The following is a 12,932-nucleotide window of genomic DNA, read 5'->3' as shown; positions in this document are numbered from 1 at the left end:
CAGGAGGGCACCCAGCTTCTGCTGCCTTTGAAAATCAACCCTAAGTGCAGAAAACTCTTGTGGAAGAAACAGAACTAAAAGACACTTTGTGGTGGTTAAACCCAGAGCCTTCACACCTTCCTCCTCACTACCTTCCTCCAGCAGCAACCGAAGCAAAGCATGGGCAGCAGTTTCCAGTGAGGAACTTAAAAAATCCTGGATCACCACAGGCCTCTCTAAATAAGTCACTGTTGTAAAACATTGCTTATCCTTTCTACTGGGAGTTTTGTGAGGCACGCACACAAGTAAGTCTCTGTTCTTCAGGAGCAAAGGACTGAATTGCCCCCAATTGCTGTGTCACAACAGGATTTTTTCTGCTGTGTAACCCCTCAAGGACTGCCAGTAGCCCTTGGGTACTGGAAAAACAGGTTCATTTATTCCACCCAACTGAGTAATTTCTCCTCTGCATACTTTGTAGAAGTGAAATATGTGATAAGCCGAACTAATTCATGCAGAACTTCCTCATGCATTAGGGCTTCTTGCTTCTGGAGTCATTCCTCTGCAAATACCTCAAAGGATTATCCTGGATTCAATATTCTGAACAAATAAACACCTACAAACAGGAATACATATTTCAGGTTTTAATTAAAAGGCCTTTTTTTGGATGGCAGTGTGTGTTTTATTATAATAAGCACATTCTCCCTTGAAAGCTTGTTTGAACTTTTCCTTTTTCTCTCTCTTTATTTTTTTTTGTCCTTTCTGCTACTCTGCATGTTGTTCTGTCTTGATGGGAGAATTTGAGTGTTGACATAACAAAGGATGAGAGAAATGGTGACTGTGATATCCAGTTGCAAACAGAATTGTCTTCTCACACATCAGTTCAAAACTTTTCTTAGGTTTCTTAGGTTATTTGAAAAGAGGTACAGCCCATTACATATCTGCCAACAGTAAGGCTGTGATGCATTCTTCTTTTTAACTCCAGCTGGCAGCTAAGTACTTCACAGCTGCTTGCTCACTCTTTTCCCTGCCCCTTGCCCATTAAGGAAGAGAATTGGAAAAAAAAATTTAAACCTCATGGGATGAGATAAGAGCAGTTTAACAGTTGAAATAAACAAACAAAAATAATAATTCTAATTCTAATAATGATTATGAAAGTAATTCCAATAACTGTGATGAAAAGGGAAGAGGCAGAGAGAGAGAGGAATAACACAATTGCTCACCTCCCAGTGACTGATGGCCAGATTCCTGAGCAGTAATCAGTGGTTCCCAGCCAACTCTTCCCACTTTATAATCTGGGCATAATGCTCCATAGTATAGAATATTCCTTTGGCCAGTTCCTTTCGACTGTCCTGGCCATGCTCCCTCCCACTTTCTTTGGCATCTGCTCACTGGGAATGGAAACCTAGGCATGGGAAACTGAAAAATCTTTGATTTAGGATAAGTACTACTCAGCAGCAACAAAACATCAGTGTGTTATCAACATTGTTCTCATACTAAATCCAAGCCACAGCACGGTATCAGCCACTGAGAAGAAAATGGACTCTCTGGCAGCTGAAACAGGACAATTCTACTGATAGATTTTCTACTGAGCAGTTCTATTAGACAAGATGGTTTACAAATCACATTAACTAAGAGAATTCTGCCATTTCTAGATCCTTTTGTATCTATCATTACTTGCCCAGTAATTCTTCAGATGGGAATCACCTCCTCTAAGAAAGGTAATTTGTGACTATTCTTTCCAAATGAAAATGGACAGTAATTCTGGACCATGGAAAACAGATTTAAGAACATATTGGACACCTTGCATTTAAAAGGAGAGCCCATATGGTCCACAGCATTTCTTTCGAGTTCATGGAGATTAAAATTTGAATAGTAAAAAAAAAAAAAAAAAATGTGCATTAAAATGCAGGCCTACAGTGGTGAGAAGGTTAAGGGAGGAAGAATGACTAGGAAAATCAGATGTGAATTGCATCTCCTTCTCAAGTGGCCCAGAGCACAGATGATGGAGGTAATGCTTTGAAATCAGTATATTTCCCCAAACCCCTCCTGCTGCTCTGTCATAAACTGGAGGAGGCATGAGTGATTTCAATGGTCCACTGCAAGTTTCCTTAAAAAACCACATGGGAGTGCTCAGCCTGTCTAATAGATAGTGATGCAAAGAGTACAAACAGTGGGCAATAATTTTTATGTATTCTGATACAGCCTCACAGAATAAAAGATTAAATTCCACTTGTCTGAATAATGTTACTGCGAGGAGTCAGCCTAAAGGGTTAACCATTAGAAACAGAATTGTGGTGTACCAGAAGAAAAAAAGAATTTAGATTTGCCACACCACATCAGCTCCTTCTGGATCATCAGTGGCATCAGGCACCTTGCAAACAGTAGTCTCCTGCTTGAAGAGAAACACCTCAGCAGCCATAGAATTAAAGTGCATATTTATTGCCTTCATCTGCAGAGCTCAGGGTGCAGCCAGAGGCATGAGATTAGCTGAGGCGTCTCCTGACTCCCCCATGTCTCAGCAATACAGCAATTCCACTCCTTTTAATGTGCACACACAGAGTAGGACTTGACCCCGTCAGGCTGGCTCTCTGCTGGCAGACTATATGCTCTCCAAAGCAATACAGCTGCTCATTTTATATGTATTTGCCAGTTATTAATTTTGAGCAGCCACTTCAGTTTCATATTATGGAGCAGAGTCAGAAAGAAAGATGTCTCTCGTTAGCGAAGTCAGGTTTTTAACGCCAGTCACCATCGTCTACTTGGTCCTCTTGCACTAAACTGTGGGCAGAGTTAAGTCCACTTTTTGTGTGTCATATCTCCTTTATCTGCTTTGGAAAAGAACCAACTCCCTCCCACCCTCTCCTTTTTCCAGTTTAAGCATCCCTCACTTTTGCCAGCCCCCAGATGACTTTCACTGGATCTGCTGTGAAAGCCTTTGCCAGAGTTGCATTACGGGTGTGCTGGGAGCCATGCTGGGACAGTGCTGGTGTGTGACAGCAGCACATGTGTCCCCCAAGAACAGCTCTGTCCCAGCTCTGTGTGTCCTCACTGCCACACACCTCACCAACACGCACACTCTGAAGGATTGTGTCATCCCCTTTGGTGGCACAACGTGCCCTTTGAAATCAAAACCAGCTACTGCTGAACCTGGCCTTTAGAGGGAAGTGGTTGGACACCTGGCTGTTTCTGGTAATACCCAGCAAAGTCAGAAGCCAGGAAAATGTAAAACCTGTGGGGTTTCATAAGCCTGGAGTAAAAATCTGGTCTTGGCAAAGCCAGTCATTAGCCAAGTCCTGCTGTCTCATGGCAGCTTTGCAGTGATTTGTTTGCATCCTTCCCCAGCACTGATCATTAGTTACACACTCTTAGATGGTCTGTCTGTGTTACTTCATGGGATAATCTCTTCCTTATCATCCCTTGGACCTTGTTTTGTTAACAACCCAGACCTCATTTTCAAAATTAAAATACTTCTGCTCCACTTCCCTCCTAAGCTGTAAGTCCAATTAATCGCTTTCCAGAGTTTATACCTCAGAGACTTGAATTCTTCCAAGTATTGCAATGACCATTTTCTGAATCTCACCATAAAAAATTTGATCTCACACAATACAGGTACAGGAAAAAATGCTAAGCAACAAATGAATGCCAAGGGAATCTAATATTTCATTAATAAGAGCTGCTGAGCAGCTTCCAATTTGCTTCTACCGCCAGGCAGGAAAAGGTCAAAACAAGGACGTTTTTCATTCATATACCTCACTTGAATGTTGAGCACCCTCAAGCTCATGGTATTTCTCAGTTATTGTCAGATTTTTCTGCTTCTCTGGTGTGAGTATGTTAATTTCCTTTTTAAAAATTTATTTACTACATAGCAGTAAAGTAAGGAAGTAAGGAAGTAAAAAAGTAAGGAAGTAAGGAAGATGTCACATGAAGTTTGAGACATCTCCTTGCTTACAGCCCAGGTGTAAAGTTCATTAGTTTGGCTATGTTGGCTCAAACAAAAAGCCCACTTAACCAGTGTGTTACCCTGTCTCCAACCATATAACCTCCAGCCAATAAGAAGTGCTGAGACACAATGCAGAAGAAGAGGCCCATGCAGCACCGTTGTCCTTCTGCCTATCTGTAGTTTAGAAAACTTCAAGAAAAATTTTGAGGAATTATTTTTACTGTTGTGAGCAATATTTCTAGATGGGTCTTTTTCCACACATATGGAGAAATAATGTTTTGACACTCAGCATTTAATGGCTTAACTGACCAATATTTTTGTATTGGAAGTATCTTGTGAAAGTGAGTTCCACGGCTGAAATACACATTGTGTGAAATATGTTTCTGCCTCATCTAACGGCTGTATCTGGTAATTTCACTTGGGTTCTCTTGGTTTGTATCTTTTTGAATGTGACTAAATCCACTGGTCTTCTATCCCACAACACTTGACCAAAGCCCTTTGAGACTGTATCCCAGTATCCCAGTGGAATGTTTACTTTAATACTGGGATGTCACTCCCTCCGTCCCTGGCCTCTTATCCTCTCAGCCAGCACACTCAAAACACTTGGCTGCCTGATGATGATATTGCAAGGAACATTTCAGCAATTATACTGTGTTTGCTTTGTCTGGGCACAATGTACACCTTTTCTAAAGTCACTTGCCTATTTCTAACAGTTTTCTTCATTCAGTAGTTTATCTGTGCTGAGGTATTTCTCATTTATTTGGTTGTATGCATATTTTAAGCCTTCAATCATGTAGTTTAAACATTCTCTGGAGCACCGCTGAAGCTCTTACCCTGATCTTTATAGAAAGTGGGCTTACGTTAGTATTGTCCTCCTTTCAAAACAAAGTGTGGTAGGCTCCTGGCTTTTCCCTTTCTACAGGAATATTGAATTTTAAATGTTATAACCAGTGTAAGAGAGCATCTTGGTCATGGTGCATCTTGAACTACCAAGGCTCAGCACTGAAGCATAATTTGCCTTTTTTTCTCTCATTAAATATCCAACAAAGTGCTGAAAGGATCCTCGTCTCTGGTTTGCAAAATGTAGTCCCAGCACTGTGCTCAGTTATGTGATTTATTCAGTCAATGGGACTAGCTGAAATCTTGCATTACTATTCTGTTTCCTGCTTGTACAGCCCCTGTGACTTTGTTTAGAGGTGGATGTCACCGTTCTGGTCATGGGGATGTTTATCGTATCTGAATCCTTTGCTCTTTCCACTTGGGCAAGAAATATCAGGCCATCTGGTTTCTGTGATATTTAATGAAATAGTTAAGCTTCCTGATCCAATGCAGTATTCCTGTCTGCATTTGCAGTGTGTGTTCTTTTCTCTGTATTGTACCATAATGAAGGACCATTAAACTGCACAGTTTTTCTTAACTGCTGTCAACACACAACACACTGTGGGTCAGCAAAGGTGAGTTACTGCCTGCAGCAACAAACCCCGCAGTTGTTGAATTGAGCACAGAGAATCATGCTGTCCAGCCCTTAGCCTCATCTCTTGCCTACGTCTGACCTGGGAATCACCAGCTCTTTTCCCATCCATTCCACTAACACCGGCCAGGGGTGGCCAGAGCAGGCAGTGAAACCTGCACAGTGTGTGCAGTATGGTTACCATTGCAGCATCCTTTGGAAACACTGCTGGATTACACAGCAGATGGAGGTGCTGTGGTGGTATTTGGAACCTCTTTTCAAGGACAGGCTGATTTCCCCTGCAGAAGGTCCCTGCTTAGGCTGGCAAAGGCAGAGCACAGAGTGGCTTGGCAGTGACTTGGGAGTGTAAAAGTTAAATTTCTGCAGTGTTGTGTGCACAAGGTAGCAGCAGTCATTGTGAATGGGAGCCTGAACCTAGCTGCTGGCTTCCCCAAAGCAAGTCACATCCCTGCCATACCCACAGCAGCTGCTGCTTTTTGGCAAAGGTACAAACAGTAAACACAATCCCAGAGAGGTACTAAAAGCAAGGAATCAATGGTTATTGCTGCTTCAGCTTGGGGAAAGTAGTAAACAGACTGCAGTGTCAGATTTCTACAACTGCTCTTTCTCCCCAGGGGAATGAGCCCTGGAATGAGCCTACCCACTCCTTGCCAGCTAAGCAGAGGTCAGGGCCATGCCAGCGGGTGTAGCCACCATTAGCAGACACAAAGAACAGTCCTGGTGTTTTGGTGGCATCTGTCTAACCGAAATAAGGGGTTGCAATAAAAGCAGTTAACCACTATTCCAGCTGATGCAGATCCTCAAGTATTTTGGTTTCTTAACAGGAAAACAACACAGTTCAAACCTCCAGACAAATTATCAGCTAGGCTGAAAGGGCCAGTCTGTCACTGGAAAACTGCGTGGTGTTGGAGTTGCCACAGTGCCACACATTGCAGCTGCAGCATGAGCCATCCTCCAGTGCCCAGAACACTGCTTTGTTCCTGGAGGTTGGTTTATGCCCAGGAGAAAGTGGCTTTGGATTCTTTCAACTTTTATCTTAATTCCAATGTGATGGTAAATATCCCTTTTACCAGTTTGTGATATGTAACAATTTTTGCAGCCGAGCTTGTGCTGGCTGACAGGCCATCCTGTGGAGATGAGCTGCAGGGGCTGTGAATGCCCGCCTCAGAAGGGCTCCTTTGCCTGTCACTTACTTACTGCTTTGCTTTTCAGGTCCTGAAGTGTTGTGACTAACAGTGCTAGTTTCAATAGCCCTGGGCTGAGGGGGTGCGAAATACAATCATGACATCCCCGTGAATTTGCTCAGGTGCAGGGCTAGCCGGCTTGGCAGGGAAAAATATCTACTTGAGGAGTCCGTTCACTCCTTTGCTCCCACCTGTCTGTAGGCACACCCCAGAACACTCGAGGGTGCTTCTTTACAGCCGTGTTTGTCTTGTCAGCAGCCAAGTGTGTTAAAGCTTGACTTCATCAAAGTCATTAAAAAAATATAAATAAAAGCCTCTCTATGGCTGCAGTTAGACGTGGCAGCTGTGTTATGGCCACTTGACTATACCCAGCAGAGTTAGGCCATTATGAAGTGTGGTCTTGATTCTCTGTAATAAAATTATCACTCTTCTGGGTCACTCCCATGGTGGTAGTGAAGCTTCTTTATTCTTCTTTAAGAAATACAAAAATCTGAACCAGACCCACAAAAAAAAAAAAAAAAAAAAAAAAAAAAAAAAAAAAAAAAAAAATTCAAATCTGTGGTGGAAAATTAAAAAAAGAAACCTAGGATTTGCTCAAATCTGCTCTGTTGACTCTAAATTCAGGGGATTTTTTTCCCATTTCAGCTATTCTTTTTTAGTTTCCCCCTGGAGCACCTTTTTTTTCCCTACCTTTAGCAGCATCACACAGGAATTCTACAAGCATCTAAAGGGATAGTAGAGTGTGAAACACACTTGGACATACAGGAGCTTATTTTTGAAATGTATCTTTTAGACTGCCCTGTGCAAGTGTTCTGGGTCAACTCCCACCTGTCATTTTGCAGAAATAACAGCACAGATGAGAAATTTATGATGGCCACGTCGAAGGGTCTGAAGACACAACTCATCCACGTGTACCTCGCTGCTCCTGTGCCAGTCATGTCCTAACCCACGACCTCTCCACACAGCAACCTCTTGCTAATGCATCTTGCTTGGATGGAGGAGAGGGTGGGAGCAGGCTTTTGGCTGGGTTTGGGATTTGTTTGTGTATGGGGTTTTTGTTTGTTTGTTTTCTGATAATCAGGAACTTTACAAAAATGTCTTTTTTTTTTTTTTCCTCTTGCTATCAAGGTGATTACACAGCCAGCTCTCCATGTCTGAATTTGCTTTTGTGAGCTAGCAGCACTGGCATTTAGATCACCTGTGCTGTGGTGTGGTGTGATATGAAGGAGTCAAAAATCAGTCCCTCTCTCTTCATTTGTACCTCAGCAATCTCATTTATGTGGAGCAGAGGTGGAATAGCAAGCATGCTTCAGTGTGGCAGGTTGATTTATAAGGTGGCATAAACACTCAGTGCCCTTCTGAGGCTGAAGATTTGGTTTGCTGCCCCACTGCCATTAGTGTTATGTCACTGGAGAGTTATTTAGTCAGAACTCGCTTTCATACCAGATGTGCAGTCAGAGCTCACCTCCCCAGCCCAGTGCCACCTGTCACTGGCTCAGGCACCCACTGGGCAGGGATGAAGGGATGGTGGCCTGAGCTGCTGCTGATTGCTGCACATGATGCCTGCAGAGCATGGGCCCTCACAAACCTAACCCCTGAAAATCAACTTATTCTTTCAGGCGGGCTCACCTGAATCCATGGACTACCTAGATTTACAGCAAGGAGAGCCATCCTTCCAAAGAAACATCTTTTTTCCTTGTATTCCAGTGTCCTGGTTGGTCCTGAGTGAAATTTTCCCCGGTGGGATCAGAGGACGTGCCATGGCTTTGACATCTAGCATGAACTGGGGTATAAATCTCCTCATCTCCTTGACGTTTTTGACTGTAACTGGTAAGATTTCTCCGTGACCTTCCAAGCTGATATTCTCCTAGAGGGCAAAATAAGTTTCTCTTTAGAAAAGCATTGCTAAAATCGCAGCTGTGAAAGCCCAGGAGACAAGATCTCTGTTTAGGTGATGGTGTAATTTCACCATTCCCACCACACCTTTGTTTGTGCCAGTAACTTCAGCTTCACGGTGCTGGCTGTCAGACCACCTTGCTCATCAACTCCACAGGCTGTGAAACTCGGGTCTTAAAAACACCATTGCCTTGGTAGGCTGAAAATACATAATGTTTAGGATTAACTCCTGCATCTTCTGAAATCAGTGCAAGTTCTGTTCTAGATCAGACCACAGCTTTTCTGATCAGACATTTTTAAACACAATCCCGTTTAATTCATTCCTTTTCACAGGAATGTCTCAGCTTTCAGAAAGTTTTCTTTAGAAAAAAATGTCTTTGTGAGGTAAAACTCTTTCACAACTGAATGTGAGAAAGTCGACTACCATATATGACTTCTAATGTGATAATAATCAAAGGGGAAGGTTAAATGCTGATGCTGAAATTTACTGATTAGCAAATTTATTTTTCTAATTTTATATTATATGAGGCTTTGCAAATTTTAGTTTCAGTCTTATTGTGAGGAAAATTTGTGCTGAAATATATAAGACAGCAGAAATTCCAGGTTTCACTTAGGTATACATTGCTCTTCACCAGAGGCAGACAATCAATTCACAAAAAGTCATGGTAGTTTTAACCCCATTAGATGTGTTTTGAGACAGATTTGATAATGAGTGTGATCTGTTACTAAAATGGGTTTCACATTTGTGTTTTCTTAAAAAAAACAAACAAACAAAAAAACCAAAAAAACCCAAACCAACCAACAAACAAAGAAGCCAAAAAAACCCAAACAAACAAGCAAACAAAAAACAACAACAACAAAACAAAAAAATAAACAAACAAAAAAAGAGAGTAAGTGAGAGAGAAAGTAAAAAAACACATCCTCCACCCTGAGTACTACCTTAAGTAAAACTAGGAAAAATATGACAGGTAAAGTTCTCACACTCTCACTTTAATTGGATCAAGAGTTTTCTTCAACAGGAAACCACCCTCTTACTCCTGCTCACTGCCCATCCACTTGCATCACAGACCTGCACTCCTGAGCTGCACAAGCTTTTGGACAAAACCAAACAGGAAAATGAGTATTGTAGGCAGCCTGGCTGCCAACACTTGCTCAGTCCTTGGACCAGACGTGATTTATTCCTAAGGAAATGTCTCCAGAACCACTCAGTGCAGACCTCAGGTGCTCAGTGTCAGCTGTTTCACCGGGAGGTCCCCTCTTGTCATGCAGTGTTACTTGTTAATGCACCTCTCGCTGTTATCCCGGTCTCAGTTTCAAAGACTGTAAAGCCACAGTAACTCCCTTGGCTTAACTGGGACTAATCTGGATTTATGAAAGTGTAAGTACAAGAAAATATGCATTCCTCGTCTGTGGCAGAAAGGCAGGATAGGGAATTCTGTTGTCAAATGAATACACGTGGAGGTCACAGTGGCCAGCAGCATCTGCACTCAGGTGCTGATGCAGAGGTACCAGCTGGATCAGAAGCTTCAGATGCAATTTTCAGCTCATGACACAACTGACAAATGCCCCAACTGTCCAGGTTTATCTTAGCAGGGAAAAGGGGGCTGCAGCAGACTGTTGGGTTTGTATATGCTTTACTTTCCAGGGGCTGCAGAGTGCATCCCTCAGCCCAGGTATCTACCTGCCCCCGGACTGTAGGCTCAGAAAACCACTAGTTCTTGGACAGCCCCATTAGGAGTTCACTCTTGGATCACTTCCTGGCACAGCACCCATGACTGGTGGTGGAAAGGCTGGGCACTGACAGGTGGGGAGGATTAACTGGAGACAACTGTAATAGTGTGAAAAATGCTTGGATTTGCTCCAAGAAGGAATGTGCCCCAATACCAGACACAGGCAAAAATTCAAGGCACTCATGATCCCCACTGCCTTCTCACAAACCAGTAACAATGGCTACTCAGTTTTCATCCAGAGTGATTGCAAATAAAATAAACCAATAAGTTCCTGATAATTGGGGCAATATGAACTCCTTAATTTTCTTTCATAAGGAGTATTAGAAAAAACAAAGCCACTTTTATTTTTCAATATATGTGAGCTAAGAATAGCAGCCTAGCTTCTTTCTAACTTCTCCTGTGCATTAGGGGTTGTATCCTATAAAATCTATCCTAAAAAACAGGAAAAAAAAGCTATATTTGAAAAATTAAAAAAAACATGTTTTCTTCCTTTATAGAGCTCATTGGCTTGTCCTGGGTGTGCTTCATTTACACAATAATGAGCCTAGCATCACTGGCTTTTGTTATCATGTTTATACCAGAGACAAAAGGATGCTCTTTGGAGCAAATATCCATGGAACTAGCTAAACAGTAAGTACCAAGCGTGTGACTACATCCCCCAAGTGCCAGAGGGACAAAGCCTTTCAATGCCACATATCAAAAAAAAAAGGAAACTATGTGGGAGAATTCCAATTCTCTCAAGGCTTGAGCTTGCACATGTTGATCTCAGTAGCCAACCAAACATTATATTGGTGCTGAAGGACTGGCCCTAAAGGTGAGGTGGATTTTGAGCACCCCTTTGAGGAACATGTGCAGCCAAGCCTGGCTCTGCAGCCCTTTTGCTGTCTGGCATTCCTGGATGGGAGGGCAACTCTGATCTTGCATTTAGGACTGTGTGTTTTGGGTTGCATGCAGAGAATGGGAAGGAGAGATCCTGCATTTCAAATTGGCTTGTCCTGTGTGTCACTTCAAGGCTCCATGTGAATTTTGATAGCTGTTGCAGATGAGATTTTCTTGTGTCTTTACTGAGTGCCATAGACAGGTGAGGGTCAGTCTCTTCTCCCAAGCAATAAGTGACAGGGCAAGAAAAAATAGTCTCAAATTGCATCGGGGGGGGGGCTTAGATTGGATATTAGGAAAAATTTCTTTACTGACAGGGTGATAAGGTTTTAGAAGAGGCTTACCTGGGAAGTGGTGGAATCAGCACCCTGAAGATGTTCAGAAATTATCTAGATCTAGTACTTGAGGCATGGTGAAGGTAGCAGTGTTAGGTGAACAACTGGACTTGATGATTTTGGAGGACTTTTCCCACCTACGAGTCTAGATTTATTTTGGCAGTAAAAGTAATTAATGTGTGAATGCCTTAGTATCATCCTGTGCTTGTACTTATTAGGCTACAGGAGAATATTTGCCACTCAGCCAGGCTTGAAGGAGCTTGTTTATAGACTAATTAGTTTACGGGGTAACCACTGTGCTGCCGCTGGCCCTCGGGCTGTCCCTTGCCCTCCTCTTAGAAAGAAAGTCATCCATCCCTGCCGGAGCCCGAGCCCGAGCCGGAGCCCGAGCCCGGGCCGGCGGAGCGTGCGGCGGGGCCGCCCCCGCGCGGGCAGGCGGGGAAGCGCCGGCAGCCGCGGGAGCATCCCGGGGCATCCCGGGGTATCCCGGGGCATCCCGCAGCATCCCCCGGGGCCCGGCGCTGGGGTGGCTGTCCGGGGTGCGCCCTGCCGTCCCGCCGGGCCCCCAGCCCCGCCCGCAGGGCCGGTGTGCGCCGCAGGGAGAGCGCTCTGTGCAGCGGCCAAGGCGTGCGGGGTTTTGTGCTTCTGCAGGAAATACGTGAGGACGCCCTTGTGCCGGGTGAGCCAGCGCGGAGAGAAACTGGTGCCGGTGGAGCTTGACAAGAGGGAGAAAGAGCAGCTCTACTAGACGCGGGGCAAGCAAAGCAGCCTTCACCAAAAGACCAATTAAAGAAAGAAAAATGCTGTGTGATGCTCACGCTCTTACGGGATGTGCGGTATCGTTACTATACACAAGATATTCTCTTTTACATTTCTTGGTAGAACTTCTTTCAGTGGCAGTTTACAGCCAACATTAAAGGTTGATATAGTTTATAACTAACTGGAAATCTAGGCTCTGTCTGTTTCAAACCAGCATCCCTCAGATCCCCCGAGGTTATTCACCTCTTGCATACAGGAGGTGAATGGAAATTGGAATATTGCACACAATTCTCCTATTCATATTCAATGAGAGTTCAATCTGGAAGAAGTGAAAAGAAGAATCAGGGTGCCAGGGAGAAGAAATAGTCTCACAGGAGGAGCCTACCAAAGACAGGTCTGTTTAGGCTAGCAAAAATGGAGCTGAAAAGGGTTAACAACTCTTTGTTGGTAAGTTGGGGAAGACAATGCTATGGAACAAAAAACAGACAACTGTGGAATGCAAAGGATTACATTAGTGCCGAACTACTGGATATGAACTTTTAATAAATTAATTTAGGATTCAGTTTAACAAGGTTTGAAAAGAATCTTGTTCAGCTAAATGTAACTATTTGTAACGCAGAGCACAGCCAATTTGTAAGAGCATTTTACATACATTTTCTCAGTAAGGCCAGGATTCAATGACTCCTGAGAAAACATTGTCAAATTGTTTAATGTGGGATTAAATTAATTGGGATTAAAGTGATTAAATGCATCACTCTC

The 12,932-nt window shown here is 43.3% G+C and overlaps 1 protein-coding gene across 1 annotated transcript in view; it reads left to right on the top strand.

Moving 5' to 3' along the window:
* Nucleotides 1-12,354, top strand: part of SLC2A12 (solute carrier family 2 member 12) — a 29,717-nt gene extending 17,363 nt beyond the window's left edge. Inside the window, exons 3-5 of the mRNA XM_063390051.1 lie at nt 8,282-8,404; nt 10,698-10,830; nt 12,066-12,354. Of these exons, the coding sequence (XP_063246121.1) occupies nt 8,282-8,404; nt 10,698-10,830; nt 12,066-12,162 (353 nt within the window). The 3' untranslated portion in view covers nt 12,163-12,354. The remainder of the gene's footprint in view (nt 1-8,281; nt 8,405-10,697; nt 10,831-12,065) is intronic.
* Nucleotides 12,355-12,932: the final 578 nt, after the last annotated feature.

This window comes from Prinia subflava, chromosome 2 (genome assembly GCF_021018805.1).
Source record: "Prinia subflava isolate CZ2003 ecotype Zambia chromosome 2, Cam_Psub_1.2, whole genome shotgun sequence".
Lineage (NCBI taxonomy): Eukaryota > Metazoa > Chordata > Aves > Passeriformes > Cisticolidae > Prinia > Prinia subflava.
This window is presented reverse-complemented; position numbering and strand designations above follow the sequence as displayed.